Source organism: Callorhinchus milii, unplaced genomic scaffold (assembly GCF_018977255.1).
Source record: "Callorhinchus milii isolate IMCB2004 unplaced genomic scaffold, IMCB_Cmil_1.0 Scaffold6, whole genome shotgun sequence".
In the NCBI taxonomy this organism is placed as follows: Eukaryota; Metazoa; Chordata; class Chondrichthyes; order Chimaeriformes; family Callorhinchidae; genus Callorhinchus; species Callorhinchus milii.
Genome location: NW_024704747.1, coordinates 11,639,056 through 11,665,117, shown reverse-complemented (window position 1 = coordinate 11,665,117; position 26,062 = coordinate 11,639,056). Strand labels below are relative to the sequence as shown.

Sequence of the window (26,062 nt, the reverse complement as noted above, 5' to 3'; positions counted from 1 at the left end):
TCCTCACATACAAAGCCTTCCATGACTTCGCCTCACCCTACCTCTGCGACCTCCTCACCCCCTACCAACCCGCCCGTTCCCTCCGCTCAGCCAGCTCTGGCCTGCTCCAAGTCCTCCGCCCCACCATTGGCGGGAGAGCCTTCAGCCACTCTGCCCCTAACCTCTGGAATTCCATCCCCCAGTCACTCCGCCTCACCGCCTCCTTAAGCCTCTTTCAAGTCCCGCCTCAAAACCCTCCTCTTCGAGCATGCCATCGGCCACCCACCTTCCCCTCCCCTCCCTTACCCCCCCCCCAACCCCAGCTCGGGTCTGTAATGCTGTACACTGTCCAGCGCCTTGGAACGTCCTCCTGACGTGAAAGGCGCTATACAAATGTAATCTTGTTGCTGTTGTTAACACTTGAAGTGTTGCTTCATAAAATAATATAACAATACTTGCATTTGATATCGCGCCTTCTCATGTCTTCAAGACGTCTCAAAATGCTTCACGGAATATACTGTAAAGTGAATTGACCGTATTTTGTGGGTGAAACGCAGCAGCCAATTGCACAAAGTAGTATCCCACAAAGTCATGGATTGAGTGACAATTATTATTTTTAAAAAATTTATTTCATAGGGTGAACTGCTGGTAATTAGTCGATTGGTCGATTGCTTTCCAAAATTTTTGAAAAAATTGATCACTTTACAATATATTCTGTGAAGCGCTTTGAGATGTATCAACAATGTGACAACGAAATGGTATATCAAATGCAAGGATTATTATTATTTGAGGTGATGATAATGGAGGACATCTCAAATCACTTCACAGGATGAAAGGTTCTTCATAAAGTGGAGTGAGTACAAGAAACTTTATAAATCACGTGTGCAGCTCCATGCATTTGTATCAAATATATTTGAGCTCTTGAATTGTTTTGTTATTATGGTCCTAGTTCACAACTGTCTAATCCAGTTGTCCATCATCATCACATCCATTGGCAAGTCAGTAATCTAAAATTCATTGGGGGGGAAATCCTTTTTAATCCACTTTCCTGCCCATTACCATACCCACAAAGGAATCTTGAGCTCCCATTCATTATGAATGGGCTGTGCTAAAGAACCTGGAATTACACACGGTTTATTACTGTTCACTGAGATTCCAAGTGGAGCTCTGCAAACAGCATGGGATCATATTATAGAGGGAGTATTGAGCACGTTCACACGTTAACCCATTTCTCCTGTAGCTTAGTGGTTAAAGCATTCGCCTCACAAACGAGAGACCTTGGTTCAATTCCCGGGCAGGGCAAAACGTTGGGCAAGCTTCCTTATTCCACACGCCTCTGTTTACCTAGCAGTAAGTAGGAACCTGGTTGTTAGTCAATTGGTGGATCGCTTTCCGGGGGTAATAACCCCTTAAAAAAAATTTGGTCACTCAATTCATGACTGCTTATGGGACACTGTTGTGCTCAATTGGCTGCTGCCTTTTGCCCATAAAATATAGTCAATCTGCTTTACAATATATTCTGTGAAGTGCTTTGAGAGACATCTCAATGACATGATAAGGCACTATTATTATTATTAAAAGCCAACATGTTAATTTAATGCGATCTTTAGCTTCCACACAAACAGTCGGACGGAGCCTCAGGTTAATGTCTGTGGGTTGACACAGGCGTTAATCCCTGTTAGATCTCATCCAGGACTTGATGTCTGACAGACATTCTGTCAGGACAGCAGTGGTCTTGGAGCCAAGGGTCGAGGCAGAGAGATACAGTTGGGTGTCAACCGCATTCATGTGGAAGTTGACCCCATATCTATGAATGATGTCACCAAAAGGGAGCATATAGATATTGAAAAGGAGAGGACCAAGGACAGAGCCCTGAGGAACGCCGCACGAGAAGGTGCGGGGGCTAGAGGAGAAGCCGTTTGTGGAGATGACGTGGAGGCGGTGTGAGAGGTACAATCTGAACCAGTCAAGTACAGTGCCGTGAAGGTTGAGGTGAGAGGAGAGGCGGTGAATGAGGATAGAGTGGTCGTCGGTGTTGAAGGCAGCAAAGAGGTCAAGGAGGCAGAGGGAGCCCTGGTTGCAGATGGACAGAATGTCGTTTGTCACTTTGACCAGTGCTGGCTCTGTGTTGTGGGCGGCATGAAAGCCTGATTGGAAGGGTTCGTGAAGGGAGTGGCGGGAGAAGAATGAGTGAAGCTGGGAAGCAACAACTCGTTCAATGACCTTGGGGAGGAAAGGGAGGTTGGAGATGGGTCGATAGACAGTAGAGATGGGTCGAGGGAGGGTTTGTTAAGTATAGAAGTGATAACGGCCATTTTTAATGGGGTGGGAACAGTACCAGTGGACAGGGAATGGTTTATGATGTCTGCGAATTGAGGGGCAAGGAGATGGAGCTGGGAGGTAAGGAGAGAGGTAGGGATGGGGTCAAGGGAGCAGGTGGTCAGTTTCATGCAGGTTATAGTGGTGGTGAGAGAGCAGTGGGAGACAGGTTCAAAGGTGTGGGGGGAGGAATGGGTAGGGGCCGGGGTGGGAGGGGGAGATGGGGAGGGTGTAGTAGACGGAAGGGCAGAGGCAGCTGAGTTCAAGATCCTGGTCCTCACCTTCAAAGCCATCCACGGCCTTGTCCTCCTTACCTCTGTGACCTCCTAACCCCCTACCAACTTGTCCGTTCCCTCTGCTCAGCGCGCTCCGGTCTGCTTCATGTCCCCCGCCTTTCCCACTGGCAGGTGGGCCTTCAGCCTCTCTGCCCCCACCCTCTGGAACTCCAATCAATAATAATTAGGGTTAGGGTTATTATTATGGTACATTATTATAACCACAATGTTTCATAATAATAATCCTTGTATTTGTTATAGCGTCTTTCACATTATCAAGACGTCTCAAAAAACTCTTCACAGTATATACTGTAAAGTGCAGTGACTGTAATTTGTGGGTGAAATTTGTCCGCCAGTTGCTCACAGCAGTGTCCCACAAACAGCCATGGAGTGGGTGATCAACTTTTTATTTGGGGTATTGTTGCCCAAGATAACTAGAGGAACTCACTTCTCTTTTCGATTAGTGCCATGGGATCTTTAACATCCACTGGAATAGGCAGATGGGACCTCGATTTAACATCTCATCTGAAGGACGGCACTTCCGACAATGAAACATTGCTTCATTGCAGTGGCATCTTAGACTATGTGATTACAAGTCCCAACATGGGGCTTGAACCCACTGCTACAGTGTAAACTGTATGCCCTATACCCAAGTCCAGGTCATTTATATAGATCTAAAACAGCAGTGGTCCCAACACTGACCCCTGGGGGCCACCACTACAAAAAAAATTCCAGTCAGAAAAATATCCGTTCACCACCTCTGCTTTCTGTCTCCCAGCCAGTTCAGTATCCAGGCTGCCATTGTTCCTTTAATACCGTGGGCTTCTATTTTGCTTACAAGTCTCTTAGGTGGCACTTTATCAAACTCCTTTTGAAAATTCATATAAACTACATCAACTGCACTATCTTCATCCACCCTCTTCGTTACTTCATCAAAAAACGCTATCAGGTTTGTTAGATACGATTTGCCTTTAACAAACCCACATTGCCTGTCCTTTATTAACCCATATTTTTCTAAGTAAAAATTTATTTTGGATTATAGACTGGATTATAGTCTCTAGAAGTTTCCCCACTACTGACGTTAGGCTGACTGGCCTGTAGTTCTCAAGTTTATCCTTCTGCCCCTTTTTGTACAGGGGAGTAAAATTTGAAACCCTCCAGTCCTCTGGCACCATAATTGTGGCCAGAGCCTCCGTTATTTCCACCCTTACTTCCCTCAGTAACCGAGGATGCATCCCGTCCAGACTGGGTGACTTATCTACCTTGAGCACCGTCAACCTTTTTAGTACTTCCTCTCGGTTTGTTCTTATCTTATCCAATCTCTCTACTCTCTCCTCCGACACTGTGGCATTGGCTGCATCCTCTTCTTTTTTTTGAAGACAGATACAATGTACTCATTCAGTACGTCAGCCATGCCCTGCCTCCACAAGAAGATTTTCTCTTCTGTCCCTAATTGGACGCACCCTACCTTTGACTATCCTTTTATTCTTTATATGCTTATAAAATAACTTAGGGTTCCCTTTATGTTACCCACTAATCTTTTCTCATACAATCTCTTTGCCCCTCTTATTTCCTTATTATGTATGTGGATGACATACAAATCTTCTCCTCCAGCTGCAACTCCAGGTCCACCGATATTCTCTCTGCTTGTCTGACAGACATCAGGGCCTGGATGAGCAAAAATTTCCTTCAACCCAATGTTGACAAGAAGGAAACCATCCTCATTGGCTCCCATCACTCCCGTCAATGTCTTCTATTCTGCGGCTCTGACCTTCCTCAAACCCCCGGGCTATCCCTCAGATTTATCGTACCAGTACGCAGCCTAGGTATCAGGTTTGACCCACAGCTGTCCTTCTTTCCCCACATCCAGGCCCTGACCAGGACTATCTTATCACGCCTACTGCATGTCCCTGTGCCATCCATTCCACCATTGGTGGCCACGCTTTCAGCCTTCACGTCTTGAAACTCTGGAACACTCTTCCTCTATTCCTCCTCCTTGCCTCTTCCCTCCGTGTCTTCAGGCTGTGCCTGAAAACTTTACTGTTCAATGGTACCTACAGTCAACCCCCCGCATCGCACCCGGCTCTGCAGCATGTTCCGCCACTGTTAAGCTCTCTTGGACGCTGCCCTGCTTGATGGGCACTATGCAAGTTGATGTTGCGTGGGTAGGATGCATTGAATTCTTAGCTTGGTTTGGATACCCTTAAGCTTGGTGAAGCGTTTCCGTATGTGTCTGACCAAAAAAATGAATTCCCGTTTCTTTTATATTTTGTTATTTCTGTCTAATTCTCTTTTAAACACGATTGATGAATTTGTTTTTAACTACTATTTATGGCAGATTGTTCCATGTCCTTACAACTGCTTCCAACCTGTGTTGTTTTTTGTTGATGGACTTGAGATGATGTCCTCCAGCTATCAGTGCAAATAGTTTCTCCACATTTATCTTATCCAAACTGTTCAGAAATTCTTTGCTCCGTTATCTTTGCTCTAGTAAAGATATAGTAACCCACCAAAATAACCTCTAATCACTCAGAAGTAAAGCGTCTCATCCCTGGTAACATTCTACTTACTCTTCTCTGTACCAGCCTGTCTAGTTTTCACCCATAAAATATACATTCAATTCACTTTATAGTATATTCTGTGAAGCGCTTTGAGATGTCTCGAAGACGTGATAAGGCTCTATTTGAAATGCAAGGATTATTATATTATTGTCATTAAAGTGAGGTGCTTAACTCTAGAAATAATTTGTGCAGGTTTAACCGTACCTTTTTTTATACTTGATTCCCTTATTTATAAAACTTAGGATCTCATTAAGATTTCCAGACTTGTCAGCTTGCCATCCACTCTTAAAACTAATAATATTAATAATTCTTGTATTTGGTATAGAGCCTCTCACGTCAGTAGGATATCCCAAAGCACTGCACACAATTGTGTTTGCTCTGAAGTGTAATTACTGTGTATTTGTAGGCAAACGAAACAGCTAATTGCTCACAGTATTGTTGCATAAACAGGTGTGAAACACATGACCAATTTTATTTTGGGGATTGTTGGCAGAAGGACCTCCCTTCCCTTTTCAAATAGTTTTACAGGATCTTTAATATCCATCTGAACAGACAGACTGGACCTCAGCTTAACGTCTCACCCGAAGGATGCAGCAGCAGGACCTATTTCTCATGAAGGGACATTTTCTGTTGAATTGTCTACATGGGCGATGAATCATGTGTTTCTTTATGATTTGAAAGAGCACAAGGTCTCGGTCTGCGTTTGGCAGTTCTGCAAAGATGACATTGTCGATTTGGTTAGGCCGTATTTTTTTGATGAGCCACAGAAGAATGTGCATGGGGAACACCACTCTTTTGCCACTCAGTGGTGTAGAGGTAGCAACGGACTTTGCCAAAGACATGATTTTTGGTGATAAGCTCCATCAGTTTAACAACTTTGAATTGGAAAACCTTGGCTATGAGATCATGGCGGTCCTGTGGCTTCTGTCCAGGCAAGAGTTCCTGCTTGATCTCCTCCCAATTAGGGTTGCAGGTGAATGTGATGATCAGGTCAGGTCAATCGTACGCTCACACATAGCACAATGCATTGTGGGTTCTTTCGTGAATAAACTGTGGCCCCCCAGTGAAACTGGATGGCAAAATGACCAGTTGACCTACGTTGCTCACATCACCATCATTTGTGGTGAATGTATTCCTCAGCCCTGAGTTTCTTTTGATTCAAATGGAAAGAAAAGGAGTCTCTCAGCTGCGGTCTTGGCATAATGCATGGATACAATTAATTGATGGCAAAGCTCTTTTGTACTCAGAAGGATGTTGTAATCGCCTTCACTTTGCATCAACCTGTACGCATAAAGAGCCATAGCAGACACCTTTTTGTCAGGCCTTGACTGTCGAGCGTTGGGATTTGTTTGCCATATCTGGAAATGGTAGCCATCTACCATTTCCGTGGGAATATGATTGGATACAGGAGGGCATTGTATGCCCTGTCAGTCACACATTCGTTTCAGTTTGTTGTCACATTGCTGCAACACAATGTCCCGCTTACCATGTTCTTCACCTACAAGGCCATTCACGGCCTTGCTCGCTCCTACCTCTCCGACCTACTATCCCCCTACCTACCTGCCCGTACCCTCCGTTCCTCTGGCTCCGGTCTGCTCCACATCCCCCGCCCCAACCGCCCTACCATCGGTGGCCGGGCCTTCAGCCTCTCAGCCCCTAGGCTCTGGAACTCTATCCCCCAGTGCCTTCGCCTTGCCTCCTCCCTTTCCTCCTTCAAGGCCGGTCTCAAGACCTTTCTCTTTGACCGTGCCTTCAGCTCCCCTCTCGACTCTCTACCCCCTCCTCGCTCCCTCCCTTCCCTCCCCTCACCCTGACCATTCCCCCCCTGCTCGGATCCTGACCCAACTGTACAGCGCCTTGGGACGTCCTCCCGACATGAAAGGTGCTCTATAAATGGAATCTTGTGGTTGTTGTTGTCTTCACCCACAATCAGGATGGCTAATTCGTCAGTAAATGGTGCATAGTACTATCACTCATGCTGGCTATCAGGTATCTTGTCTGCATGGATGATTCTTCTGCAGTCAATCTTTCCATTGTGGACTTGAAGCTCTTGACTTATGTGTTACTGTTGTGAAGCGTGTCTTGAAGAACTAGTATGAGAGCTTCCTTCAACCCCAGAACATTGCTTCCACACTGTATGGGTTGTTCTTCTTGGTTCGTCATGAAGTAGATCTGTAAGAATTTTGGTGACTCATTAGGCAAAGCGTTTAAGAGATCCCAATAAGTGATACACTTGGCTTTGCATTTCAAATGTTGGCATACAGCTTGGCTCTTTAATTTCTCTAGTTGCGCCTAAAGAGGTCATCTGGAAGCACGAATTGTATTTCCTAAGATTTGCTAGAAAATGCTTAGAATCACTTGATGTGCCTTTCGGCAGACTTTTCAGGGGTTTAGGTGGCTCTGTGAGATGCTCTAATTTCACCTTGCCAAGCGAACAACACATGGAAGGAACTTCTTTTGCCTATTTCATGGCTCCATGGTGGATACATATGTTTGACATATTCCCAATATGATGGGTGCCATCTGATTCATAGTCTCTGCCTGGATCATAGTTGAGTGCAGCAAAATGGAGTGATCTCTGCTGCTGGGCGTCATTTTGCCATGTTCTTGCATGCCTTTCTGTGGACAACTCCTGCCGGGCTGTTCTTTGAGCGGGAAACTCATTTTGTCGTGCTCTTGCAGACGTTTCAGCATTGAAGTCCAGCCGTCCAGTTATTTGAGTGGGCAGTTCGTTTTGCTGTGTTCTTGCATGCCTTTCTGTGTCGAAGTCCAGCATTGCTGTTCTTTGTTCTTCAGTTTCATTTAATCGGCCTTTTCTCTTTTGTCTAGCAATTTTATTTGACCTTGAAACTCTTGATCTTCGCTTAGGCATTTTTATCTTGTTGCCACCGTTTGGTTTTGTCTGAGTGTGTGCATACGTACGTACGTGCTCTGTGACCCACGATGCCACAGCACCACCAGGAGTCGGCGCAGGCCACTTGGTGTAACTGCAGCGCAAACACAAAACTCATACATGTGTGATGAGCTTGTTTAGGTCATAGCTCAACAGCAATAGGAGATGCCGCCAAACAGATATGCCCATGACACTCCCCCATGCAAGACCTTTCCGATAAGGTACGAATCGTGACTCTACATCAATCGGTTATTGCATTCTTGATGGATGGACAGACAGACATATAGTTTATAAATTTCCAGCATCTGCAGTATTTGCCTATTGTTTAACTGAGTGTTACAAAAGTCCCCTCCCCCCGAATATTTTCACCTGTGACCTATATAGCAAGCATCGCCACAAAGAATCCTGTTTCCAACGTTTTACTGCAGCACGCTGGAATATAAAAGCTCAGGAATTTACAGTGGGACACGAGTGAAGAAAGTCTGGAGAACTGGAGGATACAGCACAATTTCTGGCTGAGTTCCTCTCATTTGTCGCTATTTGAATGTTATGCTATCAGTTTAGTATCTGGAAAGCAAATCGTTGAATGACTTTGGTGTCAAACTCTATGCAATCCTTGTACTAGGGATACTGGTGAATGACTGATCAGGGGAGAACACATATTGTATCAGCCTGACTCAGTTGGTAGAACTCACCTCTGAGGCAGAGGGTTATGGGTTCAAGCCCCACATCAGGACATGGATGTGATCTTGTGGTACCAATGTAGTCTTGTTTGTGGGACATTGCTGTATGCAAAGTATCTGTCACATTCATCTCCAAAACACAGTCACTGCACTTTACAGTAAATCCTATGAAGTGTTTTGAGAAGGAGCCTTCCCAATGAAAAAGTGCTGAATCAATTGTAAGGATTATATCCTAAGACTCTGTGAGCAGGCAACTGGATATTTTGTGAGTATTGGGCTGTGTGTATGTGCACGTGTGAGCCCTCCATCACTGGTAATCATATTTGTGTGCAGAGGCTCCTCCCCACTCCAGCAGATTAATTATACGGAAACTGCTGGAGCCTAGCATTCAAAACTTTACTGTTTGACCAGGTGGAAAATTGCTTGTTAGCTACATCTAGAACACAATTTCAACAGACAGATCGCTGGAACTCGCCTCATCCACACAAATCAGATGCAGCCACTTTTTTGACCTCTCCCACCGTCTTCACTTTGTTTCCACGAACGGCTTTTCCTCCAGCCCCTGCACTGTCTCGTGCGGTGTCCCTCAGGGCTCTGTCCTCGGTCCCCTCCTCTTCACCCTCTATATGCTCCCCCTCGGTGACATCATCCGCAGACATGGGGTTAACTTCCACATGTATGCGGATGACACCCAACTCTACCTTTCCTCCTCTACCCTCAACTCCACGACCACCGATGTCCTGACAGCTGCCTGTCCGACATTGAGTCCTGGACGAGAGACAACTTTCTTCAGCTCAATGTGCGCAAAACTGAGGCCCTCCTGATTGGCTCACGTCAGTGCCTCCGCACCTCAGGCGCTGACAGCATCAGCATCCAAGGCTGCACTCTCCACCTCTCAAAGCCATCAGGAACCTCGGGGTTCTGTTCGACCCTGAGCTGTCCTTTCTTCCTCATATGAGTCCTGTATTCCTGTATTCCTCGTGGAGTCCTGTAGCTCAGTGGTTAGAGCACTCGCTTTGCAAGTGAGAGACCTGAGTTCAATTCCAGGCAGAGGGCGAAACCTTGGGCAAGTTTCCTTACTCCACACAGAGCCTAATAATAATCCCCCACATGCCTAATAATAATCCCTCCAAAAAAACAAAACAATAATAAATTGGTCATTTTCAATCCATGACTGTTTGTGGGACATTGCTGTGCGCAATTGGCTGCCGCGTTCGCCCACAAATATACAGTCAATTCACTTTACAGTGTGTCTGTGAAGCGCTTTGGGACGTCCTCCCGACGTGAAAAGCGCTATATCAAATGCAAGGATTATTATTATTATTATTATATCCGCACCACAACTGGCACCGCCTTCCATCACCTCCGGAATGTCGCCAGACTACGGCACTACCTCACCCCTCACGCTGCTGAAACTCTGGTCCACGCCTTTATCACCTCAAGGCTGGACTATGGGAACTCTCTCCTCGCCGGCCTTCCCGGCACCTCCCTCCACACTGCAGGTCATTCAGAACTCTGCAGCTCGTGTACTGTCCCGCACCAGACACCGCGACCACATCACTCCCACCCTCGCTCACCTCCACTGGCTCCCCATCCCCCAGAGGATCGAATTCAAGATCCTCATCCTCACCTACAAGGCCATTCACGGCCTTGCTCCCTCCTACCTCTCCGACCTACTATCTCCCTACTTACTTGCCCGTACCCTCCGTTCCTCTGGCTCCGGTCTGCTCCACATCCCCCGCCCCAACCGCCCAACCATCGGTGGCCGGGCCTTCAGCCCCTCACCCCGTAGGTTCTGGAACTCTATCCCCCAGTGCCTTCGCCGCCTCCTCCCTTTCCTCCTTCAAGGCCGGTCTGAAGACCTTTCTCTTTGACCGAGCCTTCAGCTCCCCTCTCGACTCTCTACCCCCTCCTCGCTCCCTCCCTCTGACCATTTCCCCCCTACTTAGGTCCTGATCCAACTGTACAGCACCTTGGGACGTCCTCCTGATGTGAAAGGCGCTCTATAAATGGAATCTTGTTGTTATGATAATAATAATCCTTGCACCTTCCCCCTCCCACACCTCTTACTCTTCCCTACCATGACTGNAAAAAAACAGGCTGCATCTGGTTCTCCCTAAACAGGAAGAAACCCAGTCCTTTGCCAGCCCTTTCTCCAGCCTGCCCTCAGGCTTAACCTGATAAAAATCCCCTCTCTCAGTTTTTTTTCCACTTCACTTTTGTAAAAAATATCAACTTGGCTCACAATACTTACAATCCTCCAAGAATCCAAACTCTCAAGAATCCACCTATAACCACACACTGTGTCCCACTCCCAGTGTCCTTTTATATTTTGCTAAGCAGATAGTTACCTTTATACAATTTGAAATGGAAGAATTTTTGGAGTTTTTATGAGGCATTGATTATTTCCGAGCTGCAGGGAAGTTTCATTGCAATGTTCTCAGGCCCTTTACAGACTCCAGAGTGGAGTTACTGGCTCAAGAGAAGCAGAATCATCCCTGGTATAGTGCTTTTCACAGCTCCTCCAACAACATCAATTTGTATTGACACAGCACCCGTCACTCAGGATAGGATCTTGGAATGCTTTGCACTTCCTCCATAGAGAGTTCTGACATTTTTTTTGTGGGGTCAGGAGTTTTGCCAGGCTCTGCTCGCAGTACAAACCTGCAATGTGCAGAGTATGTTCTGCCATCCAGGAAATGAGGGCTGCCACGCATGACGTCCACACATCTGCACACTCATCAATTCATACACGCAAACCAGCTCAGCTGATGCCGCTGGTGCTGTGGACGTTTGATGCAGATAGAGTGCCATGAACTCAGCCCCACATTAGCCACTGCCTCCAAGAGGGGATGGAAACTGAGGAGGGAAGGGAATCAAGGCTGGACCCTTATGACCAACATAAAAGAAATATAGATCAGTTGTTAAACCTGATCACATTTGCTGATTTTCTCTCGGTGTCCTAGCCAACAATCCCCTAAATAAAATTGGTCATTCACCCCATGGTTGTTTGTGGGATATTGCTATGCGCAAAAGGCTGCATTGTTCGTCCACAAAATACGCAGTCACTACACTTTCCAGTATATCCTGTGAAACACTTTGAGATGTCTCCATGATGTGATAAAACGCTGTATCAAATTCAAGGATTATTATTATTAAACTAGAGCAGTGTTTCACACAGAATTACATAGAGCTTTACAGCATGGAAGCAGGCCATTTAGCCTACCTTGTCTGTACCATTGTTTATACTCCACACATGCCTCTATCCTCCACACAAATTCAACAAAAGCATTTACTGAGGAGAAATTCCACCGGGTTCTAGATTTACTCTACATAAGTAAACTGTATTTACTTCAGCATGTCCGGAATTTGGAAAAATATTGAATTTGGATTTTGACGTCAGTTTTCTGTACTTCAAAAACAACTTACAGACATTTCAGTTAGAAAGTTAGCTCTCATCCAGGACTTGATGTCCGACAGACATTCAATCAGGACAGCAGTGGTCCTGGAGTCAAGGGTGGAGGCACAGAGGTAGAGTTGGGTGTCATCTAAACAGCACAGAAGAAGGCCATTCATCCCTTTGTGCCTGTGCCGGTTCTTTGAAATGAGCTATCCCAATCAATCCCACTCCCCATAGCACTGCATACTTGTCCTCCCCAAACAATTATCTACTTCTCCCTTAAATGTTGTTATTGCATCGGCTTCCACGACCCTTTCAGGCAATGCATTGCAGATCCCAACAACTCGCTGTGTGAAAAAATTTCTCCTCACCTCCCCTCTGTTCAACAACTATTTTAAATTGGTGCCCTCGAGTTGATGCATCTCAGTGTAGCTCTTGCTGGAGCTTCCCTCACACAGTTTGTGAAGTGTTGCTGACGTAACCAATTACTTTAGAATGAAAATGTTGTGGACCACAGGATTTCTCCATTGCCTCACAGGTTTCAAAATAGCCATGTTTTGTTATGTGATATCAGCAAAGCAGATCAGCTCCTATTGCCTATAGCCTTCAGTTTGTGTGTGTGTTTGTGTCTGTCTGGGTAAGAAATATGTGGTTTCAAGCCCCATGTAAAGACTTGAGTTTACAGTTTAGAATGACATTTCATTGCAGTACTGGAAAACCGCTTCATTGTCAGGCCTGTCCTTTGGATTAATTTGAGGCACCATTAGCCTCTTCTTCAGATGGATCAACAACAGTTACATTTAAAAAGTGCCTTTCCCATTAGGATGACTCAAACTACTACACAGAGCCAGCTGGCAGCCTGAGCTGAGAATTATGGAATTAAGAAAGGAGTGGGGGAGTGACCAACAGCACGGTCGAAAAGAAAATTCTTATTGTGGGGAGGAAGGGGTCAGGTAGAGGGATTCTGGGATGGAGTTCCAGAGAGAGGTGCAGAATGATTGAGAGCTTGCACTATCGATGGTGAGGCAGGGAACATGATGCAGTGTTCACTAAAAGATTCCATGACATTGAGAGAAAGAGAAAAAGAGGGGAGTTTCTCCAAGAGTCCTGGTGAACAACCCTCCAGATTAATCAGTCTTAATCGTGATAATCAACATCTCCATTATTGTAGCATGCAACTACCAGGACCTTCCCTACAGAAGGCGAACAAGATGGACCTTTGTCTTTTTTCGTCTAGCAATTCCTATGTTCCTAAAACACTTTTTCTTGCCTCATTTCTGCTGGACCCTTCTCTACTCTCTAACTACCGCCCCATCTCCAACCCCTCCTTCCTTTCCAGGTCCTGGAACGAGTTGTTGCTTCTGTTGCTTCTTCCTCTCCCACCACTCCCTTCTCGAACCTCTCCAATCAGGCTTCTGTGCCGCCCACAGCACAGAAACTGCCCTGGTCAAAGTGACAAATGACATTCTGTCCATCTACGACCAGGTCTCACTCTGCTTCCTCGTCCTCCTTGACCTCTCTGCTGCTTTCCACACCATCGACCACTCTATCCTCATCCACCGCCTCTCCTCTCAACCTCAACAGCGCTGTCGTTGATTGGTTCAGATCGTACCTCTCACACCGTGTGAACTTCATCTCCTCAAATGGCTTCTCCTCTAGCCCCCGAACCAACTCGTCCGGTGTTCCTCAGGGCTCTGTCGTTGGTCCCTTTTTCTTCAACATCTGTATGCTCCCCCTTGGTGACATCATCCGCAGACATGGGGTCAACTTCCACATGAATGTGGATGACACCCAACTCTACCTCTCTGCCTCCACCCTTGACTCCAGGACCACTGCTGGATGAGAGCTAACTTTCTTCAGTTGAACATCAACAAGACCGAGGCTCTCCTGATTGGCTCCCGTCAGCACCTCCTCACCTCAGGCGCTGACAGTATCACTATCCATGGTTGCACACACAGCCTTGCTAAGCCAGTCCGGAACCTTGGGGTCTTGTTCTACCCTCAACTATCTTTTCCAACCCACATTCGCTCCATGAACCTCTCTGCCTTCCCCCACCTCCGCAAGGTCGCCCAGCTTCAACACTGTCTCACACTGCAGGCCGTCGAAACCCTCAGACACGCCTTCATTACATCGAGGCTCGGCTATGCAAATTCATTGCTTGTCGACCTCCCCAACTCCTCTCTCCACAAGGCTGCAGATCAGCCAGAACTCTGCAGCCCGTGTCCTCTCCCGCACTAGGCTCCGTGACCCTATCACCTCCATCCTTGCCCAACTCCACTGGCTTCCCATCACACAGAGGATACAGTTCAAGATCCTGGTCCTCACCTTCAAAGCCCTCCATGGTCTGGCTCCCCTCTGCCACTCCGACCTCCTAACCCCTTAATCATCCTGTTCACTCCCTCCGCTCAGCAGGTTCTAGCCTGCTTCACGCCCCCGCCTTGCTCGCCCCACTATTGGCGGGCGGGCCTTCCGCCACTCTGCACTCACCCTCTGGAACTCCATCCCGCAGTCCCTCCGTCTCGTCCCCTCCCTCGCCACCTTCAAGACCCACCTCAAGACCCCCCGACCCTCAGCTCAGATCCGTAACTCTGTCTGTCCAGTGCCTTGGGACATCCTCCCAACGTGAAAGACGCTAAATAAATGTAATGTTGTTGCTATTGTTGGTAAGCATGAGGTTACTCGGCAGACGTCTCAGAGTAGAGGAAGCAGAGCAGATAATAATAACAATAATAATTGTTGTATTTGATATAGAGCCTTATCACCTCATCAAGACATCAGCTTTGCAGGATATACTGTAAAGTGGTTTTCATTGTGTGTTTTGTGTGCAAGATGCACAACTCAATGAAATGAAGCAGAAAGGAGCAAAATATTCATTATTGAATTTACTCATTATATTACATTTATCCGATGATACTGAATTTGCTGCTATTGAGAGGAAAACTACAAAGGACGAGACAGACCTATGGTTTTCATAGAATTGTAGAATTACGCAGCACAGAAAGAGGCCATTTGGCCCGTCGTGTCTGTGCCAGCTCTTTGAAAAGAGTTACCCAAATCAATCCCTCTCCCCCCTCTCTCTCCCCATTGCCATTCAAACTTGTAATCCCCAAATACTGAAGTTCAATGTGGAGAAATGTGATATGATATATTTTGGGAGGAAGAAAACTTGTTCTGTCTTAAAAGTTGTTATCAAATCGGCTTCCATCACCCTTTCGGGTAATGCATTCCAGATCCAAACAACTTGCTGGGTGAAAAAAGTTCTCCTGACCTCCCCTCTGTTTCTTTTAACAACTATTTTAAATCTGTGTCCTCAGGTTACCGACCGACCCGCCAGTGGAAATAGTTTCTTCTTTTTCACCCTATCGAATCCCCTTATAATTTTGAAAACTTCTATTAAGTTTCCTCTTAAGCTTCTCTGCTCCAAAGAGAATAATCCTCGCTTCTCTCGCCTCTCCTGATAACTGAAGTCCCTCATTCCTGGTACCATCCTGGCAAATCTCCTTTGCCCCCTCTCCAATGCCTTGACATCCTTCCTAAAGTGTGGTGCCCAGAACTAAACAAATGACTGAGGCCTAGTTTTATAAAGGTTCATCATAACTTCCTGACATTTGTATTCTACGCTCCTATTTATAAAACCTAGTATCCTGTATGTTTTTTTAACAGCTTTATCTACCGGTTCTGCCACCTTTCAGATTAAGATATAAAATTTACTTATATGAACCCCCAGGTCTCTCTGTTCCTGTACACCCTTTAAGATTGTACCATCAGCCTATATTGCCTCTCCTCATTCTTCCTCCCAAAATGCATCACATTTCTCAACATTGAACTTCTTCTGCCATGTGTTGGCCCATTTTACCAGTCTTTCTATGTCCCCTTGCAGTCTGCTGCTATCCTCCTCACTGTTTACTGCTTTTCCTAGCTTAGTATCATCTACAAGCTTGAAAATTGTACTCCTTATACCCAAGTCCAGGTCATATATATAGATCAAAAACAGCAGTGGCCCAATACCGATCCCTTGGGGACACTCACTTCCTCCAGCCAGAAAAACAACTGTTCACCACCACTCTCTGCTTTCTGTCTCCCAGCCAGTTCTGTATCCATGCTGTCAATGTCCCTTTAATACCATGGGCTTCTATTTTGCTTACAAGTCTGTTTTGTGACACTTTATCAAATGCCTTTTGAAAATCCATATAAACTACATCAACTGCAACCTTCATCCACCCTCTCCGTTATTTCATCAAAAAACTCATCAGGTTTGTTAGACATGATTTGTCTTTAAGAAATCCGTGTTGGTTGTCTTTCATTAACCTATATTTTTGTAAGTGAATATTTATTTTGTTCTGGATTATAACCTCTAGAAGTTTCCCACGACGGACGTTAGGCTGACTGGCCTGTAAAAGAAAAATAGTTGATAATCAATAGTATTATGAAGCATGAAGAGACTTTCCCCCAAGATTGCTATGCAGTATTATGTGGTTAACCTCCATCAATACCCCAACACACCCTGTGGGGTCCCCAAGCCTTGGCTCTCACCAACCTGTGTCTAATTTTCTGTAGAATTAGGTAAACAGGGTATGTCCCTCCTGGGAAATTTCCACATGTTGGTGGCCTACATATGTGGAACCCTCAGTCTGATTTGAATGATCCTAATCCTGTTGATTGTTTTTTGTATGTGTCAGATACACGGCTGACCCAAAAATAGTCTTGTAAAAAGATTAAACAATTCAGTCTTACCACAGAGCCCATGAGGATGCTTATTTGTTGGGCACTTGGAACACTCTTTGTTCCTGGCCTACTCAGATCCGCTCCCTGATCTGTCCTCAGATACAATGAGGATTGTGTTGGAGCTACTTCCTGTTCTCGCAGTGAGCTAGAACAATTCACCAATTTCGCTTCCACCCCTCCATAACATTCACATGGTCCATCTCCAGATTATAGTCTCTAGACGTTAGGCTGACTGGCCTGTAGTTCCCGGGTTTATCCTTCTGCCCCTTTTTGTACAGGGGAGTAACATTTGCAACCCTTCAATCTTCTGGCACCACCCCCGGTGTCCAAGGAGGATTGAAAGATTGTGGTCAGAGCCTCCGTTATTTCCACCCTTACTTCCCTAAGTAACCTAGGATGCATCCCGTCCAGACCAGGTGATTTATCTACCTTGAGCACCATCAACCTTTTTAGTTTATTCTTATCCTATCCAATTTCTCTACCCTCTTCAATACTGGCATTGGCTGCATCCTCTTCTTTTGTGAAGAGAGATGTAAAGTACTCATTCAGTATGTCAGCTTTGCCCTTTGCCTCTACAAGAAAATTTCCTCTTTGGTCCCTAATTAGCCCCACCCTACCTTTGACTAATCTTTTATACTTTATATGCTTATAAAATACCTTAGGGTTCCCTTTTATCTTCAAGACCCTCCCTGTTTCCCCCCCCTGCCCTCCACCCTCACCGACCCTGACACCCAGCTTGGGTCTGAAACTATGTCTGTCCAGCGTCTTGGGACGTACTCCCGACATGAAAGGCGCTACACAAATGTAATTTTGTTGTTTTATGTTACCCGGTAATCTTTTTTCATACAATATCTTTGCCCCTCTTATTTCCTTTTTCAGTTCTCCTCTGTAGTTTCTATATTCTACTTGATTATCTTCTGTATTTTGGACCTGACATTTATCATAATAATAATAATAATCCTTGCATTTAATATAGCACTTTTCATGTCTTCTAGACGTCCCAAAGCGCTTCACAGAATATACTGTAAAGTGAATTGACTGTATATTTGTGGGCGAACACGGCAGCCAATTGTGCACAGCAGGGTCCCATAAACCTCCTTTCTGTTTAATTTTAATCCCAATTTTCTTAGTCATCCAGGGCAGTTTGGATGCCCTACCTTTCCGCTTTGTGGGAATGTATTTGTTCTATTTGTGGTTTTGTGTTGAGCTTAATTGGTATTTCACTTGGTTCTATCACAGGATCCAATGTACGGGAAAGGGAAACTGGGAGAAATCCAGGGCCTAATACTGGGAATGTTGGACACGTTCAATTATGAACAGGTGAGTAACAAGGAGCTTTTCTGAATGGTATTTTAACTCCTAAAAGAGGGGCGGTTATTGATGATGATATCATTTTATGCGCAGAATATTGAGGAGAAGAGAAGAATTTCTAAATTTTTTACTTTCTACCCCACATTCGTGCCATGACCCACTCTGCCTTCCTCCACCTCTGCAACATCGTCCGGCTCCACCACTGCCTCATCCCTCAAGCCGCCAAAACCCTCATGCATGCGTACATCACATTGAGGCTCTACTACACTAACTGTCGGCCTTCCCAACATCCCTCCACAACCTGCAGATCATCCAGAACTCTGCAGCTCATGTCTTCTGCCGCACCAGACTCTGTGACTCTATCACCGCCACCCTCGCCCAGCTCCACTGGCTCCCCATCCCCTAGAGGGTAGAGTTCAAAATCCTCGTCCTCACCTTCAAGGCCTTGCCTCTTTCTACCTCTGTGACCTGCTAATCCCATATCAACCTGTCCTCTTCCTTTGCTTAACAGGCTCTGGCCTGCTTCATGACCACCACCTGGCCCACCCCACCATCAGCGATCGGGCATTCAGCTTCTCTGCCCTCACCCTTTGGAACTCCATTCCACATTCACTTTGCCTCGCTCCCTCCCTTGCCTCCTTCAAGGCACATCTCAAGACTGTCCTCTTCGACCGCGTCTCCATGCCCTCCATCCTCCCTGATCCCAACCCACCCCTGCTCGGGTCCAAATTCCTGACTGTCCAGCGGTTTGGGATGTCCTCCCGATGTGAAAGGCCCTATACAAAAGTAATTTTGTATAGTATTGTATTTGTATATTGTAAAACCAAGTCAGTGACAGCACAGGTTAGCGACAGAGTAAAACTCTATTCACACTCAGAAGTCAGTGACAACACACCTTAACCCCATACCCCTTCAAGCCTCTGGTTTAGTTACTAGAACTTTCTTTTCCTGATGGTTTCACTCCAGTTATGTTCCTATTGATACAACACAAATGTCTTGCCAAAGAAGTCAGATTTCCATTTTAATTCATTAAACCCTCATGTTACAACAACAAGCTTGGCCCCTGCTAGTCAAAAAACATTGCAAGATCATTACTTCACAGTAATCTCAGATAGGATACTTTGATGCCAATAGCATCCCATGGAAACTCGATTTTAATAAGCCTGCATTTAATGTGTGGCTTCCTAGGAAATCAATTTCCTGTAAAGTGTCCAGACAGATGTTAGTTTTAAGAGTCTGAGGAGACAGTTTCTCTCTGTCTACTCTATCAAAACCTCTCACAACCTTGAACACCTCCACTAAATCTCTTGATTGGTATGAATGACACAGCTCCCGTTAGACTATGTCTATCAGATTAACTTTCCTGTCAGACTGTAGCTGATCTATATAGACCCTTTTACAGATAATATCATTTGCCATTTTATTACGTAATTGACCTTCAGACACCAGTATCCTCTTAATATCTGTTTGTGCAGCCTGCTCATCCAAAGCCGTACTGAACTTTTAGTTTATACTAATGACCTGGACTTTTGTGGAGTCCTGTAGCTCAGTGGTTAGAGCACTTGCCTTGCAGGAAAGAGACTTGAGTTTGATTCCCGGCACGGAGATACCTTGGGCAAGTTTCCTTATTTCACACACCTGATAATAATCCTTCAAGAGAAAAAAACAATAAATAAAATTGGTCACTTTAATCCATGACTGTTTGTGGAACACTGCTGTGGGCAATTGGCTGCCGCATTTCTCCCACAAATCTACAGTAAATTCACTTTACAGTCTATTCTGTGAAGAGTTTGAGATGTGTAGAAGACGTGAAAAGCGCTATATCAAATGCGAGGATTATTATTATTATTCCGTACAGAAAGCAGAATTTCAAATTTCACAGTTGACACAAAACTTGGAAATTTGGTGAACAATGAGGAGGATAGTAGCAGACTGCAGGAGGAAATGAGCAGACGTGGCAGATGGAATTTAATGCAGAGAAGTGTGAAGTAATGCATTTTTGGAGGAAGAATGAGGAGAAGCAATATAAGACAAATGGTACAATTTTAAAGGGGGTATAGGAACAGAGAGTCCTGGGGATTCACATACACAAATCTTTGAAGGTGGCAGGACAAGTTGACAAAGCAGTTAAAAAGCATTTGGGATCCTTAGCTTTCTAAATAGAGGCATACAACAACAACAACAAGATTTCATTTATAGAGCGCCCTTCACGTCGGGAGGACGTCCCAAGGCCCTGGACAGTTGGGTCAGGACCCGAGCGGGGGGGAAATGGTCAGGGTGAGGGGAGGGAGCGAGGAGGGGGTAGAGAGTCGAGAGGGGAGCTGAAGGCACGGTCAAAGAGAAAAGTCTTGAGACCGGCCTTGAAGGAGGAAAGGGAGGAGGCGGCGAAGGCACTGAGGGCTAGAGTTCCAGAGCCTCGGGGCTGAGAGGCTGAAGGCCCGGCCACCGATGGTAGGGCGGTTGGGGCGGGGGATGTGGAGCAGACCGGAGCCAGAGGAACGGAGGGTACGGGCAGGTAAGTAGGGGGATAGTAGGTCAGAGAGGAATGGCCTTGTAGGTGAGGATGAGGATCTTGAATTCGATTCTCTGGGGGATGGGGAGCCAGTGGAGGCGAGCGAGGGTGGGAGTGATGTGGTCGCGAAGCCTGGTGCGGGACAGTACACGAGCTGCAGAGTTCTGAATGACCTGCAGTGTGGAGGGAGGTGCCAGGAAGGCCGGCGAGGAGAGAGTTCCCATAGTCCAGCCTTGAGGTGATAAAGGCGTGGACCAGAGTTTCAGCAGCGTGAGGGGTGAGGTAGTGCCGTAGTCTGGCGATGTTTCGGAGGTGATGGAAGGCGGTGCCAGTTGTGGTGCGGATATGAGGGAGAAAGGACAGCTCAGGGTCGAACTGTCCCCGAAGTTCCTGACTGGCTTTGAGAGGTGGAGAGTGCAGCCTTGGATGCTGATGCTGTCAGCGCCTGAGGTGCGGAGGCGCTGACATGAGCCAATCAGGAGGGCCTCAGTTTTGCGCACGTTGAGCTGAAGAAAGTTGTCTCTCGTCCAGGACTCGATGTCGGACAGGCAGCTGTCAGGACATCGGTGGTCGTGGAGTTGAGGGTAGAGGAGGAAAGGTAGAGTTGGGTGTCATCCGCATACATGTGGAAGTTAACCCCATGTCTGCGGATGATGTCACCACAGGGGGAGCGTATAGAGGGTGAAGAGGAGGGGACCGAGGACAGAGCCCTGAGGGACACCGCACGAGACAGTGCGGGGGCTGGAGGAAAAGCCGTTTGTGGAAACAAAATGAAGACGATGGAAGAGGTAGGACTTAAACCACTCAAGGACAGGGCCTTGAAGGTTGAGGTGGGAGGACAAGCGGAGGAGGAGGATAGCGTGGTCGACCAACTCTGGGCACCAAACATCAGGAAGGATGTCAGGGCCTTGGAGATGGTGCAGAGAAGATTTACAAGAATTATACCAGAGATGAGGGACAACAGTTATGTGGAGAGATGAGAGGCTGGACTTATTCTCCTTAGAGCAGAGAGAGTTGAGGGGAGATTTAGTAAAGGTGTTCAAGGTTATAAGGGATTTTGATAGGGAGAAACTGTTTCCTCTGGCCGGTGGGTCAGTAATGACAGGACACAGATTTAAGATAGTTGACAAACAAACCAGATGGGAGACAAGGAGAGGTTTTTTCCCCCCAAGGATCGTTACGGTCTGGACTGCACTGCTTGGAAGGGTGGTAGAAGCAGATTCCACAATAGCTTTCAGAAGGGGATTAGATAGGTACTTACAAAGGAAGAATTTTCAGGAAATCTGGGCAAGAACATCAGAGTGGGACAAGTTGGTAGTTCTTTCAAAGAGTCGGCAAAGGCAGGATGGCTGAATGGCCTCCTTCTGTGCTGCAGATTTCTATCATTCTAACTACTGCCCACAAGCAAATGACTTTTCTAAGCGCCTTTAATTTGTAGCTTGCTTCGAATTGCAGTTTTGCTGGCACTCCAAGACTGTTACCAGACTTTTACTGATTACCATCTGAAGTCTTATGTTTTGCGGCTTCCAAGAGCAGAAAACTATGAAATAAATAGGGGAAAAAATTGGGCTGCGGGTCACAGCTGATGTGTTGGGCATGTGGAAACTGGCATTGTCGTGTGTACTTCCCTGGAGCTTTGAGCCCCGCTTGCCTCATTTAACCTCTGGCTGTGACTGTGTTTAATAGCTTAAAGCAGGGATGGTCCAACCTTTTGGCTGCCGCGGACCTCATTCCCTATTTGAGAAAGGTCCGCGGGCGCGTGGGTCAGATGGCGGCCCGCAGGTCACATCCGGCCCGAGATCATTTCCACCATTCCAACCTGCTCCCTCCCTCCCTGGTGAATGTCCTCCCAGAACAGCAGCAGGAGCCGGTGGATGGGAGGACCCAGCGAGCAGAGCCTTTACTGTAATCTGCGTCTCTTACCAACCGCGTCCTTAGCAATCAAGCCACTGCGGATAGTGACCCGCACTTGGGAGAGATGTTGGGAGAGAGAGGGGGGAAGAGAGAGGGAGAGCGAGAGAGGGGGGAAGAGGGGAGAGACAAGAGGGGTGAGAGAAGAGGGGAGAGGGGGCAGGACTCTCTCTCTCTCTCCCCCTCTCTCGCAGGCACTCTCTTCTCACACTCACACTCTCTCTCAATTACACTCTCACACTCTCTCTTCCCGCTCACAGTCCACCTCCCCACTCTCAATCTTTCTCTCACACAGACACCCTCTCTCAATCTCCCACCTCTGTTTTTTCTCTCCCTTTTCCCTCACATTCACTCATTCCCTACCATCTCACATTCTCTCTCTGCCCCTCACACTTTCCCCTCTCACACTCTCCTGCTCTCTCTCTCTGCTCTCCCTATCAATCACTCGCTCAGAAGTCTCTCTCACTTCCCCTTTCATACTTCTCACACATACATTCGCCTCTCCGCCCTCCCCTTCTTTCTTTTCTCTCCGTCTCTCCCCCACCCTCTCTCCCCCGTCTCTCTCTCCCCACTCTCTTTCTCTCTCCCCCCTCTCTCCCAATCTCTCTCCAAGCTCGGTCACTGTCTGCAGCAGCAGGAGCCATCGGTTGATTGCTAAGGATGTGGTTGGTAAGAGATGCACTTACCTTCCAGACAGTAGTAAAGGCTCTGAGTGGTGCATCCTCCCAAACACTAGCTGGGAGGACGTTCACCAGGGAGGGAGGGAGGGAGGGAGTGGAAGTTGGAATGGTGGAAATGGTTGCAGGCCGGATAAAATCACCCGCCGGGCCACTGGCCTGTTGGACCACATTGGTTTACGGCTTTATCACTTTCCTGCGAGCTGCAGTAGAATGCTGGTTATCCACCCGACATCAAGTATTGGACGAGGGCCAACTTTCGCCAACTCAACATCAGCAAGACCGAGGCCCTCCTGATTGGCTCGCGCCAGCGCTTCTGCACCTCAGGCGCTGGCAGCATCAGCCTCCATGGCTGCACACTCAACCTCGCTAAGCCAGTCAGGAACCTGGGAAGCTTAGCTATGAGGACAGGCTGGAAAAGTTAGGACTTTTCCCATTAGAGCAGAGAAGGTTACGCGGGGACCTGATCGAGGTCTTCAAGATCATGAAAGGTTTCGACAGGCGAGATAGGGAAAAGCTGTTTCCGCTGGTAGGTGTGTCTGTGACTCGTGGTCACAGTCTTAAGATATCTACCAAAAGAAGCAGAGGAGAGGTTAGAAGAAATTTTTTCACTCAGCGAGTTGTTAGAATTTGGAATGATCTGCCTGAAAGGGCAGTGAAGTCCGATTCGATAACAGCTTTTAAGAGAGAACTGGATAGGTATCTGGAGAAGACAGGTTTGCATTCAATTCAAGATCCTCACCCTCACCTACAAGGGCATTCAAGGCCTTGCTCCCTCCTACCTCTCCGACCTACCATCCCCCTACCTACCCGCCCGTACCCTCCGTTCCTCTGGCTCCGGTCTGCTCCACATCCCCCGCCCCAACCGCCCTACTATCGGTGGCCGGGCCTTCAGCCTCTCAGCCCCGAGGCTCTGGAACTCTATCCCCCAGTGCCTTCGCCGCCTCCTCCCTTTCCTCCTTCAAGGCCGGTCTCAAGACCTTTCTCTTTGACCGTGCCTTCAGCTTCCCTCTCGACTCTCTACCCCCTCCTCGCTCCCTCCCTTCCCTCCCCCTGACCATTTCCCCCTTGCTCGGGTCCTGACCCAACTGTACAGCGCCTTGGGACGTCCTCCCAACGTGAAAAGCGCTCAATAAATGGAATCTTCTTGTTGTTGCAGGGTTATGGGGAGAAAGCTGGTGAGTGGGGTTCATAAAAATCAGTTGCTCTGTCAAAGAGCCGGCACAGACTCGGTGGGCCGAATGGCCTCCTTCTGTGCCGTAACATTCTATGATATGATTCTTGTTTGACCCTGAACTGTCCTTTCTCCCCAACATCCGTACCATGACCGGCACTGCCTACCGCCACCTCCGCAACATTGCCAAACTCAGCCACTGCCTCACCCCTCAGGCTGCCAAAACCCTCACCCATGCATTCATCACATCAAGGCTCGGTTATGGGAATTCCCTCCTCATCAGCCTTCCCAACTCTTCATATCACAAGCTGCAGATCATCCAAAACTCTGCAGCTCGTGTACTCTCACGCACCAGGCTCCGTGACCCCATGACTCCCACCCTCGCCCGACTCCACTGGCTCCCCATCCCCCAGAGGATCGAGTTCAAGATCCTCATCCTCACCTTTAAGGCCATCCATGCCCTTGCCCCCTCCTACCTCTCTGACCTGCTGACTCCCTACCAACCTGCCCGCTCCCTCCGTTCATCAGGCTCCAGCCTGCTGCATGTCTCCTGCCTGACCCGCCCTTCCATCAGTGGCCGGGCTTTCAGCCTCTCTGCCCCCACACTCTGGAACACCATCCCACAGTCCATTCACCTCGCTTCCTCCCTTGCCTCCTTCAAGGCCGGTCTCAAGACCCTTTTCTTCGACCGTGCCTTTGGTCTCTCTCCCACCTCTCTGCCTTCCCTCACCCCTACACCGGCGCCCCATGCTTGGGCCCCGACACCTGACTGTTCAGCGCTTTGGGACGTCCTCCTGACGTGAAAGGCGTTCTATAAATGTAATTTTGTTGTTATTGTCAGCATTTAGCTGCGGGGTTTCTCCCAATATTTCCTCCGGTGAGGGAATCCAAAACAAACGGGCATAATCTTAAAACGAGGGCAAAGCTATTTAGGAGTGAAATTAAGAAGCAAAGGGTAGTGGAAATATGGAACTATCTCACCCAAAATGTTTTGGATTCTGGATCCATTCAAATTTTCAAGACTGAGGTGGATAGAATTTCGTTAGGTCAGGGTATTGAGGGATATGGTTCAAAGGCAGGCATTTGGAGTTGAGGTACAGATCAACCATGATCTAATAGAATGGCAGAACAGGCTCGAGGGACTGAATGGCCTACTCCAGTTACTATTATCCTACACTGGGATCCCTGAAAGATTGAAAGGGGTTGTGTATGTCAAACACTGGGTGCCACTAGAGCCTTCTATCTGTACAAATAAACCTCTATTCTGCAATGGTCTACATCTGCACATTTAGGTCCGTCTGACCCCAGTCAGAGACAAGATGAACAGACATTTCAATTTCAATTACAGTTTACAGAGAGTAGTGGATTGCCCAGGGAAGCGATGGAGACAAACAGATTGTCGGAAAATTGAAGAGGATTAAATAGCTATTGGCCAAATTCAACATAAGGTTTTGAGATGGAGTGGGATTATTTTATTTGGGGCTGGCCAGATGGACCACAATAGCCTTTTCCAGTCCCTTTTCCTTTTTGTGTTCCTATGAGATGGCTCACAGTTGGGCACAAAGTCATGGCAGAGGATTACCATGTAGTTCAGTTAACATCATAAGATATTTTCAATCTTGTGTGAGAATAGTATAGTTGA

At 47.1% G+C, this 26,062-nt stretch overlaps 1 protein-coding gene across 3 annotated transcripts in view; it reads left to right on the top strand.

Annotated features, from left to right (window-relative positions):
* The window catches only part of vps8 (VPS8 subunit of CORVET complex), a 327,260-nt gene that overhangs the window by 196,826 nt on the left and 104,372 nt on the right, over positions 1–26,062 (top strand). For all 3 annotated transcript variants that reach the window (XM_007907675.1, XM_042336096.1, XM_042336095.1), the window contains one exon: positions 18,075–18,155. In XM_007907675.1, the coding sequence (XP_007905866.1) occupies positions 18,075–18,155 (81 nt within the window). The remainder of the gene's footprint in view (positions 1–18,074; positions 18,156–26,062) is intronic.